The sequence below is a fragment of the Glossina fuscipes genome, unplaced genomic scaffold (genome assembly GCF_014805625.2).
Source record: "Glossina fuscipes isolate IAEA_lab_2018 unplaced genomic scaffold, Yale_Gfus_2 2, whole genome shotgun sequence".
NCBI lineage: Eukaryota > Metazoa > Arthropoda > Insecta > Diptera > Glossinidae > Glossina > Glossina fuscipes.
In genome coordinates, this window is record NW_023998416.1 from 1,053,389 (window position 1) to 1,065,936 (window position 12,548).

General features: G+C 31.8%; 1 protein-coding gene across 6 annotated transcripts in view; it reads right to left on the minus strand.

Annotated features, from left to right (window-relative positions):
• The window catches only part of LOC119633042 (GYF domain-containing protein gyf-1), a 103,792-nt gene that overhangs the window by 52,195 nt on the left and 39,049 nt on the right, over positions 1-12,548 (minus strand). Inside the window, exon 1 of one of the 6 annotated variants that reach the window (XM_038026232.1) lies at positions 8,964-9,778. The exons of 4 other annotated variants lie outside the window; for them this stretch is intronic. In XM_038026232.1, coding sequence (XP_037882160.1) covers positions 8,964-9,039 — 76 coding nt within the window. In that variant the 5' untranslated portion in view covers positions 9,040-9,778. Of the gene's footprint in view, positions 1-8,963; positions 9,779-12,548 lie in introns of those variants that run through there. One more of the 6 variants, XM_038026238.1, reaches the window with a different exon arrangement.

Here is a 12,548-nt window from a genome sequence, read left to right on the forward strand (position 1 = left end):
TTCCTCTGTACTCATCTCTCTCTTATTAGCATAAAGTTGATTTGAAAAAAAAGTCTGCAAAATTCCCTTAGCTTAGTGATGTCACATTGATTTGACCATAAAAACGATGAAAGGTTATAAGTTAGGTAACATGGCCATTATGTATTTCGAAAAAAATTTAATTATAATAAAATATTGAAAGAAAAGCAAAAATTTCCAATATATTTCGGCTGAGCTGTCGTTCACTTCACGTTAATTAACACCCGCTTTGGGGTGAATGTGAATTCTTTTATTAATTATTACTGTTTTTAAAGTTGTGTTAGAACCTTTTTTATATTTTTTAAAATTAGTTTGCTCTTTACAGTCCAAGTCAAATGGTTATATTGGAGTTACTATGGTTTCTATTGATAACAGAAATGTCATCAACTTTATGGTGTTATTGCTTACTGTCTTGCAATGCCTTTCGCTTAAACGGTTTGAATTTCTTCTCACAATCAATTCTAATCTAATGCTAAATGTCCGCCTAAGTGATCGAATAGGGAAAGAAACTCGACTAATAACTCAACGGTCATGGGTTCAAGTCTTAAGTGCAATCAAGTTTTCAATAAAGTCTTTGGCCCTAGATACTAAAACTTTAGTCTGAGATTTTTTCCTCTGGTTAAGTTAATAGTAATAATAGTAATAATAATAGTATAATAACAATGATAATAATAGTATGTTATTTATATACAATGATATATATATATATATATATCGCTGCTTTATAATCATTAATCTTGAGATACACATAAGAGAGAGTTTAAAGCTTAATTGCGAATATAACAACCTCGTCTTCGGTATCTTGCACATTGAAATCTTATGATTGTAAAGAAAACATACGAAACCGATTTTCTTTAGTGTTTCTAAATTTAAATTTAATTAAAGAAGATTCGCACATGCAAGTATTCGTTTACGCTATTTCCATCTCTATACTGCGTATCCTCAAGGTTAAAATGATATTCAACATTTGTTACATATATATATGTACACATGCATGCAATATCCATTTCATACATATTTCCCAAGTCGCTCAAGAACAAAAGGAAAAAAGAAACCAACTGATTTATCCACTTTGGAGCGAATCTCGTGTACTCATCAGGTGATATACGAGGTGCGTTCAAAACAAGAAATATGACTTTTGAAATATTTTTATTTGTTCATCAATATCTATCTATTCTTCTTATTGGTTTGACATTTTCATCGAATGCCGTGCCGAAGGCGTCCAAGTCGGGTATCTTCATTAACATCTTCTCAGCCTTCCGTGATGAGCTTGTACCACTTATTAACCCATCTTTTCTTTGCTCAAAGTAGACTCTCCAAATACCACGGTTGATTTTATTTTCCAAACAAAATTTAAAACAGATTCTTGGCTCAATTCCAAATCACCAAGCTGACCAAAATACATATAACCTTTATTTGTGTCCAAATGGCTGATAATGTCAACATATGTTGAAGGCATGTGTACCAACATCATAAAAAAAGGAATTCAAATATCGAATGTACTTAGTCCACGAACTCACAAAGGTCATCTTTTTATTTTGCACGTAAGCTAAGTAGGCAGGGACGACCTCAGATTTTAGACCGATATCTGCTTCGTTGGCTAGAGGACAATTTCTGTGTTTTCTTTTTTAATTCTTTTTATGAGAATGTCTTCTTCAAATGCAATTTATGGTAATTAAATTCTGGTCTTTCTTTGGGATCGGTTGGTTGATCCAAAAAAATAAAAAAAAATAATTTTTACTTATTGATGTTACGAATAAAATGATGAATTATAATATTTTCATTTTCGGTAGTGGGAATTACAAAAATAAATAAATAAAATGGAAGCAAAAAAAGGGTAAATAAAAATGAAATATACATATGTATAAATATGCATATATATATATATTTATTTATATAAATCTCATATGGTTTAAGGGTTTGGAAACACAGTCACATGCAAAATTTCATATCTTGACAAGAATATGTATGTGCGTGCATTTTCAGCAAATTTTAATTTATAAATCAAAAAGTTTCTATACGTATTTACGTTCGTTTACTCTAAAGACTCTTTCGAAATGGTTGTTGAATACAAAATGTACATAAATACAAAGGCAAAGAAAGCAAACGAGCCGCGAAAAGCGGTGTATATTTCACATTCGAATGAAACTATGCAGCTATGTGCGTTCTTTTTTTTTTGTTTTCTTATTTTTCTTTCTTTTTTTTTTTTTAAATTAGAATTTAAATCCCAAAGCAGTTGGAAAAAAAATAAAGCGAATATAGCAAGTTTTCCCTTTTAATTACAAATTTTTAAAAGTTGGAAGAGTTTTATTTAAAATAGTGAAAAATTAAAAGAAATTTGCAAAAAAAAAAAAAAAATTGCAAATAATTTTTATATTAATGCTCGTTAGCTTAATCTGATGGAAGGGGGAAAAAAAAAAACTTTTTTAATTGTTCATATAAAATTATTCATTCTAGAATTACTTAGATCGAGAGTTGAATGGTTTTTATAATTGTTGCTTTTTTCTGATGATTTTTCAATAGTCAATCCTTCCTTCCTCTCAACTGTTTCACGTTGCGGACAGAAAAAAATTAAATTCCATCAATAGTCGCTGAATTCAAATATCAGCGTCATAAACACATGAGAAAACAGACTGAGTGGAAAAGTGTTGGAAGTCAACCTACAGGCATGTCTTAGTTTAGCTACATAGGCCTCTCTTGTCATATGATAGATCTGCCATTTACATGTCAGTTTACAGGTCAGTTTCTCTAAAAAGTTCTGTATTTCCCGTTTGAAGATATCGGAAATCTATAGCTCAACTAACACTGGTAGCATAAATTTAACGGGTTATGCATATTGATACGTCCAAGAAGTAGGAGCAATTTAATTTTTTCTTCTCTTTCCTTGAACCTAATATTCCAAATCTATTTGGTCGTCTTCAAAGTAAACCTAAACCTCATATAATATATTCCTTGTTAACATTTTGGCCCGGCGGAAGGAATTCATAGAGCACAGCACTATTAACATTACGTTGGTTTTTGGGCGATTTTGGCGAGATTTTTAACGGTCTTGGCACAACTTTTGCACGATATTGGCTGAATTAATCGGTTGCTTCCAGGTCTTACGTGTAGATCCGAATTTCATCTCAGGTAATAATGCCTTTCATGACCAATTGATAGTTTGACCTGTCGCAATGCTACCAATATACCCACGCAATTCAACTTGAACATTGGTCAAAGTGAAAATGAACGTGAAAACAACTTAAAAGTTGTGACACAATTGCAAATTATGGTAAAAATTTATCAAACAAAAAACATTGTATTCTGAAAAAAAGAAAAAAAAAAACTCAATCGATGAAGGCCGCATAAGCTCAATGAGAATACGATGATGGTCCAAATGTTCTTTGGTTAATTGTACCTTAAGGCTTATTTGCACGCAAACACCACAACACTTTGTACTGATTTGCAAAAATTCTTCTACAAATTGCTGTCATTCAGTACATTGTTAATCGATTAAGAATGAAAAATCGATTGACAATTTGCCGCCATTGGCAACAAAAATGAAATCATGTTGTTTCTACAATCCGTCGGTTATCCGTGTTACAACCTGTCCAAACTAAATATACTAAGGCAGGAAATCATTGAATTGCAAACAAATTATTTAGTTGACTAAATTTTATTTTTTGCTAAAATGCATCTTTTGAAAGCAATATTTTCCTTTTGTTCTCTTCTTCTTCTTCTTTTTTTTTCTAATTGTATGATCAATCAATTACGGGATGTACCCTATTCGTGTTTTACGGCAAAGGTCGGAATGAAGTGAGGAAAGAGAAAGAAATAGGGAAGCGATCGCAACTACTACTAAAGGAAACGCTATCACATTGTGATTTGAAACCGCGAACGTAGACCCGTTGCGTAAATCTTATCAAATGCTGGGGTCTTTGTGAATGGAGAGTTGATACGTCGAACCCATTATCAAATTTAAGCTTAAATACAATAGAAAAAGTAAATTTTATCGATATGTTTTCAGATTTTCACAACTAATTAAAAATAATAAATCGTTTTCATGCTCTAGTGCGAAGCGAGAAAAAAAAATAGTAAAAAAAAAGTATTTCTCTGCCTTAAGAACATTTGGCCATCTTCATGTAAATCTTATAGCGACTGGAATAAATGAGAAAACCATACTAAGGGTTAAAGCAAAATTGGCGTCGTTAGGGGCAATTATCGAAGCCATTCTTCTTACGAACGTGCTTTATTGGCAAAACCGATCAAACAAATAGTTGAACATAGTCAGCATAAATAAAAAGTAGACGCATTTTAATTGCATTAAATACGAGTAAAATTTTAAAAATCATGCAATGAATGTAAACAAGAAACTTTTTGATTGTGATCTGAATTAGATAAAATGATTTCTCCTGTGCTATTGTGCAACAACAACAAGTTCATCGTATAAATATTCATGTCACTTGATTTCAAATACGAAAAACTAAACTACTACTAAATGATTAATTGGATGGAAGGACATTCAAAATTTGAAAATAAAAGCAATTTTTTTCAAGTGGGCTTTGAGTTTCTCCAAATCAATAAACTAATAAAGGGAAAGTATTACTCAAATATTTTGATTCAAAAAATTCTTGAGGAAAAACACATTTTTAATCCTTCTAATTATGTCACGGGTCCACTAACTCTTTTTGTAGGTTAAGAACTTCCTGTTTTCTTTAATATATGACAAAAGGGGTGTCGAGGGGTTATAAATTGATTATTTGAAATATTGTTAATCGTTGGCCACGAATTTTTCTTCACTTTTTTTTTGGAGTATCAGTATTGTCACATCATTAGGCAATCCATATATAATCGATTAAGAAAACTGTTAACTAAGCTGGATTGAACCAATGTCTGCGGAAGGCAGTAAGTACAGCGCATATCGTTTCAAAGCTGTGAACATTTCTTGAACGGCCTGCTGTCACGTTGAAAAACTGCCTTATTAGACAAGCAACGGGATTTTTCTCTCATATTCTGCTTATCTGCGATAGTTGATGTCGGTAATGGTTCACTGTGTTGCAGTTGAGAACATGGGAATATTCTACGTCACATACAGAATATGAATTTGGAGTAGTAGAAGTTTTACACTTCGCTATGAATATTTAAGGTTTCATTCATGATTGTTTTTTTTTTTCATGGTTTAACTTAATCAAACGCATTTTGATTTTGCGTCAACGACGGCAATCAATGGTTTTCAGCAGCACTTTTCAGAGATAAACAGAGAAATTAACGCTTCCCACAAATGACATTTTCGTGCCGCACAATACGGCAAATTCAAAACTTACAATCAAACTCGAATTACGTTATGTATACATATGTGTAGTAGTGTAGTATTTAAGATATAAAGTCGCTGCAATTTTCCACAATATGGCAGTGTATGAACTCTAAGAATCTCTTCAAATTAAATCACAGTTAGAATACATAGTTTCTTTTATCGAATCGAAAAGTTATAGAATAGAGAGAGGGAGAGAGAGAGAGAGAGAGAGAAAGAGAGATGAGACATTCATTTCGGGGATGTGGAGAAAAAAATTGAGAAAATTTGGAAAACGAAGATATTTTGCCTTAACGATTAACGTTGTGTTTTATTAATATGCTATGCATCTATCGGATCATATATGGATAAGAGCAAGATATAAAGACTTTATTTTACTCCGTGCAAGTAGCATTTTATTTGCTGTCTCTTAAGAGTATGCACTGTTTCATGGCTCACGAGAGGTTTAATCAATGATTTTCCAGCTTATGATTAATGCATTATATAACGTTATAAAGTTATATTGTTATATCCTTAACCGATTGATTATGAATGAAATAAATGCAATTGCGAAGAAACTTATTATTAATAACTGTTTTATATTACACAAGTGAACAAATATGCAAAAGAAATGATTTTTTTTATATATAGTGAATGAAAAGCAATTATTTTATCTAAATGAAAAAGGGGGGAATATAAAAATTAATTAGAAATAAATCAAGGCCATTAAGTTTGCCTGCAAGCATACTTTGAATTGTCGTTTCATTATAATTTCAAAGGAAACGCAATAAGATAACAATCAAGATTCAATCGATTTGCTGTCATTTTTCCTTATTTTTTTTTGCATTAGGCTTTATACCCAATTGTGTGTGTGTGTGTGTGTGTGTGTGTGTAAAAATTAAGGGAAAATTTAGACAACTAATCAAAGAAAGAAAGCATACAATTCAAATAATTTAATAGAGAAAACTATTAGTTTTTACGATTGCATGCCATTGACGATACTATTATTTACATTATCCAAATTTACGTTGTAACTTATGAGTCATTTTCTTGGCGCCTGATGTCTGCCATGTGAGCTATAAAATATTCATGAAGCATGCTTTTGTATACTATTTTCTTTCTTTTGTTTTATTTTTCGCAGGCAGGAGTTTAAGCGATTTTGATATAAAAAAAGAGATGAAAAAACAAGCAAAATTTTTATATTTGCCTTGGGTTAGATTTTCATATAAAAACGGTAAAATATATTGCGAATTGCAAATGTCCCCAATTGGTGTCAGACCGATACCACACTCGATTTTTAAATAGCTCTGGGATATATTTGTTTTAATTTTTACATCATATTAATAATATATAGGATCGACGTTGTAACGCTTTGTATGCAATCATCAATGCAAAAATTTAAAAAGTATATTTTTAAAAATCATATATGAATTAAAGCTTTCCAAGTTTCATTTGTGCAAACGGACGGATGGACAGAAATATGAGCATTGTTAAAATGATTTAAAAAAGAAAACGTGTTTTCATCAGGCGCATGAAGCGTATTTCCAAATGAAAGAAGAACTCGTTATACTTGCATGGTCGCTATGACAATAAACTTAACGAGAGAATAAACTGTAAAGACGTAATATGCAGACGCGTTTAGAATTCTAACATAGTTTTAGGCACCTTGTTTAAAAATTTTAAAGAACTTTTCTAATGTTCAACAATTTCTTCTAAAAGATTGCTTTCTTCTAGACCTTTAATGAAAGCATAACAAAGTATAACAAAGATTCTCATGTCCGTCTGTTTACTTACTTATTTTTGCTGTTACCAAGTTTACAAAAATATATTATAGATTATCAGTTTAACAAATTTATAAGTTTAACAAGTCACACACATTAAATTTATTCAAAATGTTCGCCGAATCTATCTTAAATGTCGGAATAAAATTGATCTCAGACTTCAGATTGACTGAAACACCCTTAGCTGACAACATATTTTACATTCAATATTTTAAGTCGATAGAGCACATATGAAGTCATAGCAAAAATCGAGTAAATTTCATATGCAATTCAGTGTCAGCATTAAACCCAATTTGATCGGAATTAACTTAATCTTTATTTTGATCGATTTGAATAACAATAACTATCAACTACCGACCAGAGAGGAAACTGAAATATGTTATATCATAATTTATTTGGCTTTATTTGATGCAAATGCTCGGCATGCCAAACGAATAGGTCTTCACGCATATAATAAAAACAAAAAAAAATTCGAAATAAGCGATTTATCCTTCCACGCTCAAAATTCCATTAACGATAATAATTTCAGCTTTCATTTAAATCCATACATGTGCGGACGCAAAAATGATCACTAACAACATATATTGAAAGTCATTCCCTAAGGAATTACGCCTCAAAAATTTCTTATCTAGTTTCTAGATTCTATTCAAACTTAGCAAAGCATTATTATTATTATTAAGTTATTCAGCGAAGTAAATTCTAAGAGTAAAGTCCTAAAGCTTTAACATCTAAGGTATCCGACTTTATTAAAAACTCTACCGCAATTGAGATTTGAACCCACAGCCATTAAGTTGTCAGTGGATATCCTTTGCCTACTTGGCAATATTGATTTCGCCGGAGAAATAAATTCTAAGACTAGACTCTTAAAGCAGTAGCACATCTAAGGCTATCGGCTTTTATTAAAAACTCTACCGCACTTGAGATTTGAACCCGCGACCATTGAGTTGCTAGTCGAGATTCCTTGCCTTCGGCCATTTAGGCGGACAATTTTCAAATAAAAAAAGACTTTTGTTCAAAATTAAGTCTATTATGTGTCTTCTCTAAAAGAACTAAGATGAACTATACAAACCGACCTTGTAAATCTCGAAGAACTACTGAGTGGCGACATTCGAATTGTCGTGTCCGAGTGCAATTCTCACTGCAGTAGATTATATACTGGTTACAATTGGCGTGTGCCTGCTACTATAGTGAATGCTCGATCGATGCAGTCATAACATCTACCGATCAGCACATAGGTCTTCCAGGCTGCGGCCGCATCTCTTAGTTCTTTTTCCATACTTTTTCTACCCAGATTATCATCGCGTTTATACAGGTGCAACGAATATCTTTTGACTAATTCGTCGTAAAAAAAGCAAGAAGCAAACATTAGCGATATCACGGACACGTGTAGACACAAGCAGAGAAAATCCCTTTGATATCATAAAATTTAATTCCTTTACCTAGACCTCATTGTCATTAGTTTAAAACAAGATTTAGATTGAAGTTTTTCGTTTAATTTAGATGACAATTAAGCTTAGCAATCGATCGGCTTAAATGACCCAGCTATTTGGTCTCGAATATGTGAAAGCTAAAATAAGGTGTTGCCATTTTTGTTTCAGGAATTTTTATCTTGCAATATTGCAATTACAGTTCGGAAATTTTCTTTGCCATTTCAGCTATTTTTTGGTCATTTCGCTTGAAAGAATCCTAACTAAGGAACCCAAAAGGTCTCGAAGACGTTAAACAAAACAGAAAACAATTATGGAACAGGCCTTGTTTTGACTTTTCTATTTATTAACAATTCGTTTTAAACTATTTTTTGATATAATTAATGGTTTTTGCTTTAATTAATTTAATTTAATTTAATTTAATATTTATAATTATACATGAAATCTTTACAAGACGAAATATCTTACCAGCTGGCAAAATTGGTGCCCTGCAGGTATGGCAGAAGCACTGCATAACAGAGTCGCGTACTAATCCAATCAGCATTTTGTTAAATAATTTATCGATTTTACTCGAATACTTATTTATAAATTTAATACAAAAAAGAGGTGATTAATTAACAACTAACGTCGCGACGGGTTTCAAGTTAAGCGGTTGACTAGTTTGCTTGTTTAGCTTACACAAAATGTTATGATTTGAATTTGTTTAAATTTACAAAAAAGTTAAGTATTTTTTGTTTTTTTGTTTTTTTTTTTATAAAAGAAAATATCTTTTCTATGAAGATATGTTTAATATTTTTAAAGATACTTTGTTTACTTTTTTTACTGCACACTGGACACAAAGAGGGCGGTGTCTAACAGATGTTTTAAAGTGAGAATTAAAAATAATTTTTCAATTTGTTTTTTGTTTTCGTTTTTAATTTTTGTTTTTTTTTAATTCTTTATTTAAAAAGAATAAACTTTTCTTATACTCCAGTCTTTAAAAATTTTTTTTTTGATTTTGTTTTTCAGAAAAGTTAAACGTAAAACGGTCGGTCGGTCTCCTTTCTTCCTGATTATTCGCGAGAAATTTTTGCTAATACGGCGACGATGAGGGCAACGATAACAGTCTTTATGGGTCTTTAAGTTGACAGTTCCAAGTTGTATATAGATCTGAAGTTGGCTGCAGTTTTTTTCAATCAGTTAGCTCAGCATTAATGCTAGTTATGATAAATCAAATCAGCTCAGAGCGTATCAATGTGAGAGAGAAAATATAAGAGTAGCGCAGTCGTTTTAAAGAGTAAAATGCGCTTTTTCTTTTTTTTGCTTGTTTTGCCTAAGACCTTTTGGGTGGTTTGCTTAAAAATTGTAACGGTATAAACGCCACGAACGACAAATGCGTACTAAAGTTAAGTGTTGGAGAATTTTTAACAACAGCTTATAACCTTTTAACATGAAGGATTTGTCAGAAAGGCAACGAAAAAATTTGAAATATCTTTAGAAAGGGATGTTTTGGACAGTTTAAAAAAGGGCAATATGAAAACAAATAGGAGTAGGAGAATTTAAAAACGTGATAAGAAATACAAAAATAATGCAAAAAAAAAAAAAAAATGTCAAATATTTATATGCTTTAAAATTTTAAAATCAATATCAAAATTATTCAAAAACATTTGGATGTTCAAAGGAACGTCCTTAATTAATGTTTCGGTTAAATTTGATTTATGTTGATGAGACACTCTCCTTTTTCTCTTCATATCCTCCTGGTACTCTCAAGTTAGCTCATGTTTGAAATGTCATGCGTCTAAATATTTATTTAACTAAATTTATTGAGGAGTAGGAGTAAAACGGAGACGTGATGACTAAAAACGGTTAGAGAGATGAAAGGAAAAACAAAAAAAAAAACACCAATCCTGCCTCCCTATGCTTTTTTATGCTGACATTTTGCGATTTTTCGTTCTCTCTGACAAAAAATGCCGGTTATTTCATAACATATTTCAAGGAAAATATTTAAATATGCACTACACTAACCTTTAAGCCGACACGTGATTTTCTATTCAAACAACTGATCAGGTGAATGCGGCTTTGATTTACGTTAATACCGACTTTTTTTTTTTGCTTTTCATATAGAGTTTCTATCGCTTAAGAATTTCTGAAAACGACCTAAGTTTCAAATAATACGAGTAAAGATAAGTCTTCAACAAAGTCATCAATGTAACCGAATCCAGATTGATATGAAACACGATCCATTAAAGTTATTGAAGTTCGGAGTAAGATGTACAAGTTCGAAAGAATCTCTCTCGGGTTCAGGGAAAAGGAAAGCGAAAGGCAAATATGTTTTTGCAATGCTTCACAATCTTCGTCGAGTGCTTGAGACGCTCGCAAAAAGTTTAAAAAAAAAAAAATAAAATTTTCCTATTCAAGTTATACTTCATTTGTCCTCCGTCCTTTAATACAAACGGATCACCGTAAGTAAAACGACAGGGAAAGACTATAGAGATAAAGAATTTACGATACACTTAAGCGGCTTCTTCCATAGAACGATGAAATTAATAGGTACCCTTAATAGTAATAAAACAGCGAGAGAGGGAGAGAGAGTTCGATGCGTGAACATAAAAAATATTGAAATAAAAGAGAGAAGTATGGAAGACCAATACAACTCTCCCAACAGCATAGAGAGCCTAAGTTATTACAAACGAGAGACACCGTTAACGTACTATCACAGAAGAATACTTAAAGTTGCGTGATGACATAAACGGTTTTATGGGGGAAACTTATCGAATATATTTTAATAATAGAACGGCGCCAACAAACTAACTGCATACAGGTATGGTGATGATGATTCACTTGCACATTGGTTAGTGTAAAGGAATAAAAAATGTTAACCGACTGAGTTGTTAAGTTTCGTAAAAATTAGTTGCAACGAGTCGTCTACAGTGGAATAGACTAAATTTTTTTCTAATCAACAAACCGCATAAAGAAAAGAATTATGCCGACATGTGCGATATGAAAACATGACACCATTGTTTAATATTTCAAACGAAGGAAGGCACAATTCCGTATGCGTCATGCCTGTTAATATTATAATATAGTAAGTGTTATATATGCTTGTACCATTTCTAACCATTGGCGTCACAAAGAATATCAACGAGTAGCCGTTCGAACGAAATGTAATGGAAAAAAAAAAAAGCCGGCTTTTTCTTTCGCTCGCTTTCGTTTTTAAATTGTGTAACCTTATGATATTCTTAGATGGAAATTGCATTTGTTTGCACATAAAAAAAAAAAAAAAAAATCATTCATGGGTCTGTATAATGCTATAAGGACCCAAACGTTTAAACATAATATTTAAAATAATAAAGAAAAGTTTTATTCTTAAATGTTTCTATATTCAGTTGGTGTCCCCTTAATGCGCCTTCAAATTTCGGAAGGAATTTTTCGAAAACGCACTATTTCCTAAACACTGTTTTTAATTTTTCTCGTGTTTTGTTACTACTTTTTTCGCAAGCATGAGAGTCTTACGACATTTCTGATATTCTTTAAAACCAAACAATATTTGTTCTGGGCAACGCTGATTGGATTAATTACTACAAGCATGCGACGCGGCTTTTTAGCAGAAACTGCAATCACCCAAGTTGGAGGCATTACCGCATACTTGTTCATATCTCAACTAACAATTATTCTCAACATGCAATTCTTCCCTGCTGAGTATACACGGCGATCTTGCTAAGAAGGATGAAAAAAATAGATTTATGGTATCATTTCAAAACTCATTTCCATCAAAAAAATTTGTTACTATAGAAAAAAGCGTACGATCAGTTTAGGACAGAATTAAAGCAACGAAGAACTTTCAGTTTGAAAACTTAAGCATATATAGGAGAGATTTACCGAAAACTGAATAGACTAGCGAATAGAGAGTGTTGTTCGACAGCAAACTTCATTTTAATTTACATATGAACCTGTCCATCAATAAAGCTAGATGCATGCTAGGATTTCTTAAGCACTGGTCTCGCGTATTGAATTAATTATACAGAATCTCTCGCAGAGATTGTACACAACCTTGAGCAGATTCTAAATAAAAAT